Genomic DNA, 15,443 nt, shown 5'->3' with positions numbered 1-15,443 from the left:
CTGCGCTGCCACAGCAGCTGCCTCCACACACACTCGCAGACGCTCACACTCACACGCTCGCCCGCCCTGTTCCCCCGCCCCCTCCCCAGCTCCTTGATCTCTGGGTCTGTTTTATTACTCCTGGTGCGAGTCCCGCGGACTCCGCGGCCCGCTATTTGTCATCAGCTCGCTCTCCATTGGCGGGGAGCGGAGAGGAGCGAAGAAGGGGGTGGGGAGGGGAGGGGAAGGGAAGGGGGTGGAAACTGCCTGGAGCCGTTTCACCGCGCCGCTGTTGGTGCTGCCGCTGCCTCCTCCTCCGCCGCCGCCGCCGCCGCCGCCGCCTCCGGCTCCTCGCTCGGCCCCTCTCCGCCTCCATGTGCCGGATAGCGGGAGCGCTGCGGACCCTGCTGCCGCTGCTGGCGGCCCTGCTTCAGGTACGCGGCGGTCCCCGCGGACCGGGCCACGGGCGGGGTGGGGCGGGCGGCGCCGGGTCCCTTTGTTCCCCGCGCCGCTGCGGGGCCGGGCTGCGCACCCGGGAAGGGAGGTGCCACGCCGCGCCGCGCCGCGCCGCGCGGCCGGGAGCTGCGCAGGCATCAGGCTCCGTCCGGGCGCTGGGGCAGGGCTGCCGGGGCCAGCAGGTCTCTCGCGCCTTTCCTGGCGGGGCTCTGGGGACCGGATTGCCGGTCCCCTCTGCTCCTTCTTCGGGGCCGAGCATGCTCACGGGGGGTGTCCCCAGGCAGCAGGAGGGTGAGGCAGGATAACTCCCAGGTTTTGCAGTTTTCTGTGTCTTTCGCCCCTCGTATACTACTTTGCTCCAATTTTTTTGTTTATTTCTGTAGGGATGGGTTCCGAGTTTACAGTAGGAATTCTCACTCTGGTGTCTTAGTTACGGGACTTGCCTCCACCGTACCCCACCCTGCACCCGTGCGCCTCCCGGTGCCCAAGGGCTCCACTGTCCTATTGTCTTTATCCCAGTCTGGAGTTGCCTCCTTTTCTTTTTCTCTTGTCCTCACAATATTCTGTGTCGGTCCCACCTGGAAAGAAAATCTGGCCCTCTTGCCCGGAGGAGTCTCTGCGGGTCAGCGCCTGCCTCCAGACCCAGTCTGGCCTCTCACGCCCAGTATCTCCCCGGGGCGAGAAGTTCCCTTACGCGGCTGCTCCTCTCTCTCTCTCGGTCCGGCTGCCTGTGCCCTGCATGTGCCCCGGAGGCGCCTTTGCCTGGAGCCTTCCGTACTTTTCATACCCTCGGGAGAGCGCCAGCGAGCCTTTTCATTTAATCTCTACTAAGAGGCTGTTTCGCGGCAGGAAGCACCTGCTTCAGTCCGGGCGCAGGTTCCCTCGCCACTGCACGCTGCGGGTTCCCAGCCCGGCGGCAGCCCAACTTTCCGCCGCCTCCAACCCAAGGATGCCCCCAGGCTCCTCCCGACCAGCCAGCCCGGGTCTGGAGGCCACTTCACACAGCTTCGGCCGGGACTCTCTAGCTGGGCGGGTGCAGTGCCCTGGTCCCAAGTCGGTCTCCGCCTGCCGTGGGGTCCCTCGAAGGTTGCGGGAAAGGGGCGTGCCCGCCCTCGCCGCGGGGCAGGAAAATCCACGGAGGGTCCCCCTGCGTATCGCCCTCGGGGCAGGGGGAGGGGTGCTTTACTGCCAGCTGGCAGCCCCGAAAAGTGCGGACGCAGCTCGGAAGTGCCTGCTCCGGGGGTGGAGACAGGTGTTGTGGATTGCCCCACTCCGTGGTCTTCACGGGTCAGGGCCTGGCGCGCTTCGGCCCGCCGGGGGGTGAGTGCTGCTGGGGCGGGGGCGGGGGCAGGGGCGGGACGGGGCTGGCCCCCGCAGTCTCTCGCGCTTTCTCCCGCAACCCCCTAGACGGGTGTGGGCCGCCGCCGCGCGGAGCCCTGTCCATGGTGCGCCATGGTGCGGCACGCCTGACCCTGCCCGGCTCCACGCTTTCTTCCCAGGGTCGTGCTCTCTCACTTTCTGTCTCTCCCCACCCCTGCCTCCCAGGCCAGGGTCCCGGCGTTCCTTTTTCCTTTCTTGGATTTCTTCTTTTGTTCTTTAGTCTCCTACCGGTCTTTCTCCCCTTCCCCCACTCGCCATCCCTCACTTGGCTCTCTCCTGACTCGGGGATTTCAGAACTGTTAGACTAGACATTTTTGGCCTTTGCAGTTTTGGAGAGTGGATGGAATTCCTTCTAACTTGGGGGAGGAGACCTGCCAGTCACTTGCTAACAAAAGTACCTCCTGTTATAAAACCGCCCTTTATTCTCCCAGCGCACACTCCTCATTCTTTGACCTCCTGTCACTTCATTTATTGTTTCTTCTTTAAAAATGGGGTTTATTAAAGAGGTTAGGCTGAAGGAGGAAGAAGGAAAAAAGTCCTGCTTCTAAAGTATTTGAAGTTAAATGGAAGGCAAGACAAACTTAAGATTCCTGTGTATTAGGATTTTTTTTTTAACAAAGGAGATGTGATATATTTTTTTTAAATCTTACTTTAAAAACATTAATTTTTGGACAGCATTGGGTTCTCTTATTTACAGGCATAAATCCTCAGTGTGAATCCACCAGCAGATGGTTATTTTCACAAACTTTTTCATCTAAAAGTGAGTTTTAATTGAATACTGTGCAGCGAAGTTAGGACACGAAGAGACATTTGTTGGTCATGAATACTGTGGGAAATCTATGTGTGTTACAAGTGGAGCACTCTCATTTTCTGTTTTAGTCATCTGCCTTGAAGTCAGGTGTGAATTTTCTGTCATTTTTTTCTTAAGCGTTTCTAAAAATACCGTTTATAAGCATTAAATAATGTGCTTTTCCATTGTATGTTCTTTCTCAGTTTCTTCTATACCAATGTTGACTTTTTTAAACCTTCAAGAAAGGAGAAATTATAACTTTCTCATCAAGTTATTTGGCAGTCCTCTAATTCATGAGTACAAGTCAAGCAGTAACATTGAATGATTTGAAAGGTCATTAGGAGTAGAAGCAGAGCAGTTTATGCAACATGAGTTTTAGGGTTAAGTGCACCATGTGGATTGTACAGATGAGATTAGAAATGACTTTGTGCTAATGGTCTGCTTTACACGCCCGAACAACAAAGCTCTGTCTGCAAGGTGAAAGTGGCTGCTCTGCAGTCAGCTGCTATTAACAGTCTAGGTTTTTTTTTTCTTTTTTTTTTTAAATACCAGACTAAGCAGCCCATAGTTTTAGAAAAGAGAATGTGTAGGTTATTAGTGCAGATACGGAGCACCCTTGTTGTTTTTTTTTTACAAGCTAAATATAATTGAATATTCAAAGGACTCTGTGCCTTGAATTGTTAACTGAAGTGTCTGTGTACCTTATTTTACTTTGAGAAATTATTAGTTTAGTTAGTCTGTTACCTAGATTTACATAATTCTAGTCAGTCTTGCGTATTATGATGTTCAACATCAAGATTTTCTTTTCTTTCTCATTTTAAGATGTTAGCCTTTTTTATATTAAAAAATCCGCATTTGAGCATTCAGCTTACCTGATAAAAGTATAAAATATTATATCACAAAGTTATAACCAGCTTTCCTTTTAAATAATACAAGTGACTTTCAAATCCTTACATATGTTTATTGTTAAGAAAAAAATCAATGTTGCTTTTACCATTGACCTAGTTAATTAATATATTAGAAACCTGTGTTGTTTTTCTAGTTCAAATCTTAATTGCATAACCCCATTGTTCTAATTTAAATACGTTTGTATGGGTTATGGGGCATCTAGGACAGTATTTTAATGTTCATAGAAATTCAGTTCTAAGACTTAACACGTAGATCCTAGTTTCAACCCTGTGTGAGGACCTTGGAAAAAAGATGCATAAACCTTATATGTTTTTCACCTATTAGGTACAGATTTTAAAGAGATTAATATTCAACATATGAAGCATACATAAAAAGAAGCAGCTTTGTTCTAGAATGTGGCAAGGATTCAGCAGTCATCTTAAGTGTAAATCATGTGTTTATTCTCAGTATTTATTTGATTTTCATGTGCTTTTGAAACATAAGTTCTTGTGAAAATAAGAGTTAACTTAGTTGGTGTTCACAGTTTATTTTACTTACTAGACACAGTTATGTATATTTCTTTGCTTTTCTTAACTTGAGGCATGCGGTCATTACTAATAGGTGGAAGGTTGCAAACATACTAGGTGTAATTTGAAAAACAGTATTTTATACATCCTCACTTGTTTTTAAAACACTATATGTTAAACCTTAGGTACTTTCTGACTTTTATACTTTCATCAAAGTCTGCCCTAACCTTCTAAACGTTCAGAGTGAGATTTTACAAGGAAATACTTTTTAGATATTTCTTGCTTTTTACATGTAGAGACTAAAGTCTTTCTGGAGCAGATTATTTTCGTGATGGTATAGAGCACCAAACTGTCCTTAATTTTCTTTTTCATTAAAAATTTCAATTCTTAAATCTGTTGTGCCTCATTAAGCTTTAGGGTTATTAATAGGGAAATGTCAAGACTTAAAGCAACAGTTAATCTTGCTTTAAATCCTATTTTTTTTTTAATCCTAAGTGATTAAAATCCCCATCTTGTTTTCAAGGGGATATTATGAAGTTAGAAGAGTGATTTTTGAAAATCAGAGCTGTTATTTAAGAAGTATAGTGTTCGTATATACACTACCATTTTTCCCAGGTTAACATTCAGATTTGTTCTTTTGGCTCAAATACAAAAAAGTAATCAAGTTTAGGCACTGCTTAGATTTGGTGGTGGGTTTTGTCAGCCATTTAAAAATGTGATAGATTTTTAAATTTGGATTTTGTCATCTGAATAAGTATTTCGCTCTGACAGCAGTATACTTGCTAGAACCTAAGTATTTTCAAGTTAAGAGTTTTAAGTTGGAACATAATTGGTACCAACAAATCACTATGTCTCACATTTCTGTTTTTTTCTACTAAAATTTTATTTTTATTTTAATTTTTCAGAAAAAGACATCAGTTAATTTGAGCAGATGCTAGTCTTTGTATTTAACTAAATACATGTAAGTTTTAATTAAACAACCTTATCCATGCCAAGGAAGAGGTATATACAGATTAATGTTTTAGTAAGAGCTATATCTTCTGCATGTATGAAGTGATAGGTCTAAAGTAGGCAGAACAAGGTGAATTCATAAGCTAAATGGGACTTTTTGAAAGATGTAGATTTAAAGATTATGATTTATGTTATAATAGAGTCTCTTTAAGGAAAATTTAGATTAAATTCTGCTTAGAGTTTTATTCCTTGTTACTCACTCTTTGGTACTCATTGCACTTCCTCGTCTGCTTCCAACTGTACTTACAGCACCCAAGCCCTTGGATTGCATAAACACACACACACACACACACACACACACACACCCCAACACACACACACACACACACACACACACACACACACACACACACACACACACCCCAAATGTATGTTGAGGACTGCTATATACATATGAGTCTCCTGCAACACTGAGTACAGTCTGATATGAAGTGTCAATCAATAATTGATTGATTACTTTATGTCATGAAAGGTGGTTTAGGCACCAACAGTATAATAACTGATCTGTGCAAGTGAATGCCCTTGTGTAGTGTCAAGGGCAAGAGCTAGTGTCAAGGGCAGGAAGCATGTGGTTCTGATTTCGTCCAGATGTAGTCTACTCTCTTAAACTCCTGTGACCTCATTTTCCTCAACAGTAAAATCTTGGGCCTAGTTGGATTAGTTGATCTCTAAGAGACTGTCCAGTTGCATGATTCCTGGGGCTACTTAAAAAATATCTCAAACACATCTCCTTTTCGAACGTTGTGGAAAGGCTTTTTTTCAGCCTAAAATGTAAGAATTTTCAGATACTTGGAGTGATAGAATGTGAGTTTTGAAGATTTATTAACCGTAGTTTATCGTGATAGGTTTAAAGTCATCTATATTTTTTATATGGCTGAATTTTAAACTTAAAATTTTCTTCATTGGCTGTGCTACCTTTGCCAGTAAAAGTAAACAATTCTGGGGAGCGGTTTAGGCTTAAAGGAAGGTAAGTGTGATATTACTGAGAATAAAATTATTTTTAGGCTTAAAGGAAGGTAAGTGTAATATTACTGAGAATAAAATTATTTTTAGGCTTAAAGGAAGGTAAGTGTAATATTACTGAGAAAATTTTTTTTTATTAGTTTTATGAGCTCATGTTTCTTTGAGAGAAGATAGCCTTCAGGAGAGCCATTGAATTGAGTGATGGGGGTCAACATTAAAAATACAAGTGGGTCAGCATTAAAAATATAGCCCTTTGTCAAGTTGTCCTTCAGCTTTTTTTGTTTTTTTTTTTTTAAGACAAAATCTCGCTCTGTTGGCACAATCGTGGCTCAGCTACATCCTCCGTCTCCCGGGCTCAAGCAGTTCTCCTGCCTCAGCCTCCCGTGTAGCTGGGATTACATGTGCCATCACGCCCAGCTAATTTTTGTATATTTAGTAGAGATGAGGTTTCACTATGTTGGCAAGGCTGGTCTCGACTTGAACTCCTGACCTCAGGGAATCTGCCTGCCTTGGCCTCCCAAAGTGCCGGGATTACAGGCATGAGCCACTGCTCCTGGCCTCCTCTAGTTTTTTTTTTTTTTTTGGTTACAGGTATGCATGTATTTATGACAAACATATGGTATAGATACATATACAAAGATATTCATTGAAGCATTGCTTATGATTACGAAAGATTGGATTGTTTGATCTCTAAAAGTCCATGAGTAAGAAATGATTTAATAAATTATGGCATAATGTTAAGCTAAATTTAATAACCCCTGCTGTAGGGAACAAAACATTTTCTACTAGTTCAGGTTCAAGAAAGCGATTGTTAAGCCACCTCATGTTTTGGGAATAGTCATGCACCTAAAAAAGCTACAGGGGGCCAGGCACGGTGGCTCATGCCTGTAATTCCAGCACTTTGGGAGGCCAAAGCGGGTGAATCAAGAGGTTAGGAGATCAAGACCATCCTGCCTAACACGGTGAAACCCCGTCTCTACTAAAAATACAAAAAATTAGCCGGGCGTGATGGCAGGCACCCGTAGTCTCAGGTACTTGGAAGGCTGAGGCAGGAGAATCACTTGAACCTGGGAGGTGGAGGTTGCAGTGAGCCGAGATCACGCCACTGCACTCCAGCCTGGGCAACAGAGCGAGACTCTGTCTCAAAATAAAATTTAAAAAAGCTACAGAGAAGGACAACCAAAATAAATGGGGATTTCAGGCTTTTGAATGAGGATTAATTTGACACAGACCACAATATAAGCTATAACTGAGGAATATACAGTCAAACAATAGATTTAAGAATGAAGATAACCTAAACTGACACTAGGACAATCCAAGTTAGTTTAGAACAACCTATAGCAGCCTGAGCTATAAGTAGATCCAAAGGAAGATTGACTGAATTAATGGATAGCTAAATAATGGATAAGTTTCCATGCTGACATCATGGAATAACCACTTTGTGCTGAGTTCTCAGTGCCTGAGAGATTATAATAGTTGGGTAAACCATGGTAATGTTTCACATTCTCCTGACTGATTGAATGTTTAACTTTTCATCTGTTCCAATAGTGGAAGTCTGATTGAAAGTGGACCTTACTAGTATCTGGAACTGGAGATACAGAAGAACATTTAGTATATGAATGAGAGTTCTAGTGTACCCACTGCCGTGATTAAGTAAGCAGTTTAACTTGGGTTTTTCAAAGTAGCATTGGGAGAATTAGTTGTATAGTGCTTTAAAGCAGCTTGAGCTATTTAAAAAGTTGCTATTATAAATATGATATGGCAATTATAATGGAGAGATGTTTGATCCATGATCTGTTCTTAGATTTTCTTTCATAAAATATACCTACCTATAATTTAAAAATTAGATAGTGTACTTACATACTCCCATATATTGTAGTTTTAATTTTAATAGTGATTTTTGTGTAATTAAAAACATTAATTGGCCATTATAATTTAAAACATGTATGTCCAGATTTTCTTTCCATTCTGATATGTTACTTAATGTTTGGGTGGATTAAATAATTGGCTTTAAAAAGTAAATTAAAAGGTGTATAGTTTGGAGTTTTTATTATTCCAGAAATCACTGACACTAAAAATGTAAAATGACTCTTTTCTCCCTTCATTACTAAAATACACTTTGAGTTTTCTTAACTTTCTTCTGTTGCACTAAATATCGGACTTTGATGTTACTGCTTTCATTAAGGGTTGTAAGGATTGCCCTTTTAGTTTTTTCCCACATCTGCAGTTTTAAGACATTCCCCAATTTATTTTATATTTGGTAATTGGTCAGTAGGTCATTCACAGAACTCAGTAGAGCAGATACAGCAGAGAAAACCCTTGAAACTAGGTACTTGCTGACTCTTTAAAGAGTTTTTCAAGCCAATGACTGGTAGTATTAAACCTCAGAAATTAAGTATTTTTAATTTCAGGGAAGGGAACTATTATGTCTCAGTTCATTGTTTCTGTAACTCTATGAGATAGGTGGTTTTGTTCTCATTTTAGAGATGATAAAACTGGAACTCAAACATTTTGAATATGATGAGATTCCAGAATAAAACCATATTTGTCATATTCAAGTTGGGCTTGACTACGAAGCATACAGGTTTCTCCCTTTATCAGACTGCAGCCCTTTTTGTATAATACCCAGAGAATGACTGTCACAATAAAGAAGAGTTTCAGTTTCTCTCTACTTAGTTGATTTTTTTTTCTTTAAATAATTAACTTTTGAATTACACTCTTTGTTTAATCTTGGCCTTAAATATTTTGCTTTCTTTTGGCATCTGAAGCCAAAACATAATGCTTGGTTAAGATTTTCATTCATTTTTCATATGGTCTTTAGGAGAGAGAAAACATTTTAGAAGCATTCATAATCAGTTTTTAAAAGTTCTTGTAATTGTTTTGATCAACAAATAATATGCTGGTAAGTACTCAAAAATAATTTTTTTTAATGAATCTTGGAACTTAAAATACTTCCTGAAAGCCTATAAACTCTTAGGCCACAAGACTACACATTTTTTTGAAACTCTTTTTTCCATATTCTTCAGGGTGAAAGTAAATGTAAGATATTCCACCACCAATTTTTGAAAAGTTTTAATGTTTAATATTCAAACATTTTCCATATTTGAACACTTTGCATTACTTTTTCTCACACTGATAATGTTATTTGGCATATTTTAATATACATGTCCACATCTTGAAATGACCCACTGCAGACAAGTTCCGGTGAATATTCTGTAGAGTAACTGAGTACAGATACTGATTTGTTTGTTGCTGGGAAAAACCTAGAACTGTTTTACTTGTAACTTGACCTGTTGTTGGTGGGTGGATACACTTGGCTTGACTGTAATCTTGCACGAAATGTCTGTTGGTTGGTTGGGAAACTATTGAGTGGAACCTGAAATAAAGGACTAAAACAAATTACATTTACTAAATTGAAAGGGGATATAATACCCCCACTCCCGCTTAACATAAATCTGTAATAAACTAGAAACTGTGACCACTTTGTTATTATTTTTCCTTTTGTTGTCTTAATTGGTTAACACAGACATTCAAAGTCTGAAGTTCATTCTTTATGGCTCTCGGGTTGAGTAAATAAAGAAAAGTCTGTTTTTGCAGCGAAAATATTGGCCTTTGGCACCCACTCTCTTGGTAAAGTCTATTTGGTGTCAACACCTTTACGATTGAGTTCTAATATCCTGCTACCTGATACGATATTTTAGGGAGCTCAAAATTCAGATTATGTACATATAATACACACATACACATTTACTTTATGGAAGTGTCAAATGCATACAGGAAAATGTACATAGAAGTGGGCAGCCTGCTAAATGTTCCTAAATGGAACATACTAGTTAATCAGCACTGAATCAAGACAGAGTTTTATCAGTACCCCCTTCCAATTTTAACCATCCCTCAGTGGTAACTATTTATTTGACTTCCAACAGCATGATTTTTTTGCTCATTTATACTTTGTAAAACCATATTCTCTTTTATGTCTGGCATCTTCCACTCAGTACGCAGAATCTTTCTTATATTTATATCATACGTATTTGTAATTGTCACAAAATTAGGAAAGACGGACACTATAGAAACATATTGGAGGTAAGGAGGGTGAAATTGGTTTAAAATGGAAAGATTAATCTTTTTTTTGCAGCTAAAGGCCACTCGCACATTTATGGTGTCAAGCCACTAAATACCTTTTGTGGGTTTTCTTACAATATCTTTTGCCATAGTTCTGGTAGTTTGGCAATATCACTTCAGCCAAATGCCAAAGACATTTGGAATTCTGTTAAGTTATAGTCTCTCTTGTCCTTCCTTTTATTAGAACGAGAGTGGAGACAAAGAACTAAATATCTTTCTGACCTGAAGTTTTTAATCAGAAGATTTAGGTGTTAACAGACTCTAATCTTTTCAGCGATGCTTCTTAATACCTTCTCTGAGCTTACTAGTGACCCAGGTTTCAACAAGGCTTTACCCAGTTTTTTTGTTTTTAATTTTGGAAAGGTTACATTGAGGGGTTTCTACTTCCACACACTGTGTGTATCTGGGTACCATTTACCTTTTTTTATGTTTGTATGTCTTTTTTAAAGATCTGAGAGTCTGCCAGGAGGGATGCAGATTGTCCACATTTGTCCCAGGATCTTTCTTTCTGGAGGCCTTTTCTGTTTATAATGGTTTAGTAGCTCTGGATTGTTGGTAGAGGCTTCCATGCATAATGATGAAGACTTAAGGAATCAAATTCCATAGGTAATTGCCCACCAAGGATTTGTTGGCTTCAAAGCTTCTCTAATTTATTTATCTTCTTACACTTGTGGACTTAATTTTACCATATTTTAAAGGTTGTGCTCTTGGTGTGGCCTTAGCTTATTGATATGTAGTTTGTATTTCACTTGCTTTTGCCTCTACACATTGTTTTTCTACCGTAAAAGTAATTGTGTACATACCATGTTTGTGTCTGAGGACTTCCTATTCAAAGTTCTGTCTTTTTTGTTTGACAGATAAGAACATTTGGGGAGAATATCATAACCATTGATTTAATTTACAAATTGATTTAGAATTAAGTACCTTGTAAATGAAACTGAGTTAAATTCATGATTTGGTTTATGATCCTTCCCTTTATTTGAGGCCTTCTTGATGAAGCTGTGTTTTAAAGGGAGATGGTGGTGTACTCAAACGTAGATAACAGTGGATTATTTTGCAGGTTGCTTATAACATTTTAGGGTGCAAAATAAAGCATTTTGAAAGATAGGTTACTTTTTTTAGTATTTGCATATATAATAGATACTGTCAAGATTGTGATTCCTTATTTTCATAAGTCTTGGTTCTTCATAATTAAACTACAGACATACATATATATATATATGAGTGTGTCTGAATTACTCCTCTTTGGTAGGTAAGCAGTCATATAAATTGAGGCCTGTCCATCTCCAAAGACAGCTTCCTCAAACCTCACACTATGTCAGATATTACATATCTGTTTGTGTTTTCACATATAGATATTTTACTTATGTGAAATTTACTTTTCTATGTGTTTTGTGGAAAGAGGTCTTGCTTTATTTTGTCCCCTGGATTTTGTATATGTGGTGACATATATACACACAATAATACATTTGGCATTTGTTAAAGTTTCTGTTTTTCTGAACTGAAATGCTTCTTTTGTCAAGTACATCATTTCTGTAGATTTCTAAGTCTTTTTCTTTCTTTTCTCTTACGTTACACTGACTTAGTAGCCTGAAGAAGCAGTGTGACACAGTGGTTAAGATTGGGGACTCTGGAGCCAGATTTGCATTGGTTCCCTGGCTCTGACACTTGTTTTTTGTGTGGACTTGGAAAACACATTTGATATTTCTCTCTCAGTATGCCCATCTGTAAAATGGGGATAATAAATAGTATCTATCATAAGGCTGTTATGAAGAATAAATGGGTTAGTGTGTGTTTGTGTGTGTGCATATATAAATCACTTAGAAAAGTGCTTTCAGGCTGATTGTGGTGGCTGACAGTTGTAATTCCAGCACTTTGGGAGGCTGAGGCCAGAGGATAGCTTGACCCCAGGACTTTGAGAACAACCTGGGCAACACAGACCTCTCTACAAAAAATAACTAGCTGGGTGTGGTAGCTGGGTGTGGTAGCACACACCTATAGTCCCAGCTACTCCAGAGGCTGAGGCAGGAGGATCACTTGAATTCAGTAGTTCAAGGTTACAGTAAGCTATGATCACACCACTGCACTCCAGCCTGGGCAACAGAGCTAGACTGTGTCTCTAATAATAGTAATAATAATAGAAAGAGAAGTGCTTTCATATAGTCAGCAAGATGTTGGATATTTATTTGAAGATTTTGGGACCTGGTCATTACCATTGTTTTACACAAACACAATCAATGGATAATGTAATTGTTTGAATAAGTTTGAGCACTTAATGCATGCAAAACTTTGTTCTATATTCAGTGTGACAACCAGATAAATTATAGCTCTGCAGGGACTACCTACCACCAGTGTTCCATCGACCACACTTGGAAACCACAATTGAAGGGCAAATATTTTAACAATCCTCCTTAAATTTTAACAGATGTTATCTAGGCTGATATAATTCCACTGTCTGTATAATTAGGGGAAAGAATTAGTGTATGTAGAGTGTAAATTCTGCCAGTGATTTGATTTGGAGACAACAGGTATATCAGATAGGAGCTTTTCTGTTTTCTCCTCCTAGATCTGTCTCTTGCTTCTGTAATTTAATTGTTTCATATGCTAGTAAGGACCCATGTGTGTGCACATGTGGGAGTGTGTAAGTGTGTGTGTCTATGTGTGTGTGTGTTTTGAGACTAGGCTAGAATCAAAGTTACTCATCCTCTGAATGCTTTTAACATGATGATGACAACCCTGTAGAGGAGAGGGTTGAGTGTAATGGTACCATATTGGTTGATGTCAGCACAGCATCTGGGAAAACAGGGAAGGTGGATTCATTGTTCTCATAGATGCTGATGGTTTATTGACGATTAGATGCAGGAAATGTTGCCTTTAACTTAGTATCTTTCTATCCTAATAATAGCTTTTCATTACTATTAATTACTATGTACCAGACGTGATTCAAAGCACTTTACATGTATTAACTCATTAAATTCGCCCCCAAATATACCCAATTTACATATTAGGACACCAAAGCATGGCGAGGTTATCTGAGATGTGCAAGGTTATTTTGTTAAATGTTGGAGCTGGGGTTTAAATGCCAGTAGCCTGATGTCAGGGCCTGTGTTTCTAGGTTTGATATGTATTTGAATCTAGGCAGAAAAAAACCGAAAGCAGATTGACATCCAGTTGTGTTTTATATATATATGAAGGTCACTTTTTAAAAATAGTTTTTTATTGTGAAGTGTGATATGATAGAGGAGGCTATAAAGCTTATGTGTGCAATTTAAAGGGCAATTAAAGCATATAAAGTACATCCGTATAACTACCAGCCTGGTTAGGAAAACAGAATATTCCTATATACCTTGGACATCCCCAGAGTACTGCATCCATTCCCCTCTCTCCACGCAGAGATAGCTACTATCTGGCAGAGATAACTACTATCTGGATTTTTCTAACATTTAGTCATTGCTTTCCTTTGTAGTTTTATCATCTATATAGACACATTTTTATATATGTATATACATCATGCATTGATGTATACATGTATCATGCATGTGTATATATAATGTATTTTTCTGTGATTTGCTTTTTCTACTCAGCGTTATATTTATAAGATTCAGCTGAGTTGTGTAGCTGTAATTTATTCACTTTCACTGCTGTAGACCATTGCATGCTATGAATATGGTACAATTTACTTATTTGGTTTATTGTTGATGGACTTGGGTTTGTGGTTTCAGTTTTTTGCTGCTGTCAACATTCTTATGCATGCCACCTGGGTATAAATGCCAGGGATACTCTAGGGCTGTGTTCCCCAAACTTTATATGAGAATCACCAGAAAGCTTGTTTAAATGTGGATCCCTGGCCCTAGCCCTGATGGTCAGATTCAGTAAGCCTACAGTAGAGCCTGAGAATTTGCCTGTCTGGCAGACTCCCAGGTGATGGAACACTGTTCTGCTCTTGGATATGTACCAAGGAGTAGAATTGCTAGATTGCAAGGTATGCATGTTTTCATCATTACTAGCTAATGCAAGATTGTGTTTTCCATACTGGTCTGCCAGCACTATGTGCATAGTTTCCCCCTAATTTTAGGATACTTGTTGTGGTCAAACCTCAACATTTTAAAAAATCTGGTGGACTGCATAATAATGTCTCATTTTGGCTTAAATTTGAAATCTGGTTTCTGATGAGAGTTTTTCTATGTATTTTGACCTTTTGGTTTGCCTTGAAGTGTCTGTATGAACACTAGCCTGTTGGATGAAGTTCGTAACTTGTCTGTAGCTTGGCCTTGCTATGTGTTGCTCATTCTCTTCACCTAACATTTTCAGTCATGGCTTGTGTAGGTGTGTTTTGAAGCATTGAGAACCTTCTAGATAGCTGACACAGGGGATTAATATTTACTGAGTGCTTACTATGAGCCAGGCCAAGCACTTGACCTGCATTTTCATATAATCCTCACATCAATCCTCTGCAATACGTAGACGTTATTATCATTATCCATCTTACAGATGTCTGAACAGAGATTGGCTGAAACCACTCACCTGAGGGCACACTGCTGTGAGGTGGCCCGCCAGGGCTTTAACAGTGCTTTACTTTCCTGATAACAACTACTTGGCCTGTTCCTTGAAAGTCTGCAAAAGAATGGACCCAGTGGGAGCAAGATTAGTCTATTCTGGACTTGGAAGGATTGTTGCCTAAAGGAGGATTTGGACTTTAGAATGAAGATTTAAAAGATCTCAGTTTCATGGAGCAAACTCAGCTTAAGAATGGGAAAATCTAACAGATTGAGCCAGATGCAGGATAGGCTACCAAAGAAGCAGGCAGTTTCTGCCGCTGGCCATGCAGCTTCTTGGTGGTGACTTGGAGATGCAAGTGTCTCATGAGCTGTTGATAGTTCTTTATGTGAATCACTCTCTTTCTCCTGACCTCACCCCACCTTGGCCCAGTTCTGTACTCACCCAGCAATCTAAGGGCACATGTGGCTTTCTGTTCCAATCACTTGTGCTCCCCTAAGTACATGAGGGGTCTTGGTTGAGTGCCTCAAACTCAGCACAGAGACATCCTAGTGGGCGTGAGGCCCTGCTGGCAGTTTAACAAAGTTATTTGGACCGACTTCTTTTTGATTGTTTAGCCTTGGCCTTTGAGTATTCAGTAAGATTGAGACTTTGTAGATAATTTTGTTGTCTTTGAAGGGACCTAAGCAATAATGCTCCTTATCCATTTCAGTTCTGGACAAATAAGACAAAAAAATCAGTAGATAGAGAATCGAAATTACAACATTTATTACTGATAAAGACAAGGTTAGAGAATGTGGCTTAAATCTTTCACATCTCAGATTTAGTTA

The 15,443-nt window shown here is 40.0% G+C and overlaps 1 protein-coding gene across 1 annotated transcript in view; it reads left to right on the top strand.

Annotated features, from left to right (window-relative positions):
• Window positions 1–237: 237 nt before the first annotated feature.
• Window positions 238–15,443, top strand: part of CDH2 (cadherin 2) — a 227,875-nt gene continuing 212,669 nt past the window's right edge. Inside the window, exon 1 of the mRNA XM_054460840.2 lies at window positions 238–413. Coding sequence (XP_054316815.1) covers window positions 354–413 — 60 coding nt within the window. The 5' untranslated portion in view covers window positions 238–353. The remainder of the gene's footprint in view (window positions 414–15,443) is intronic.

The sequence above is a fragment of the Pongo pygmaeus genome, chromosome 17 (genome assembly GCF_028885625.2).
Source record: "Pongo pygmaeus isolate AG05252 chromosome 17, NHGRI_mPonPyg2-v2.0_pri, whole genome shotgun sequence".
Classification (NCBI taxonomy): domain Eukaryota; kingdom Metazoa; phylum Chordata; class Mammalia; order Primates; family Hominidae; genus Pongo; species Pongo pygmaeus.
Note: the sequence above shows the minus strand (reverse complement) of the source record. Positions and strands in the feature narration are given on the sequence as shown.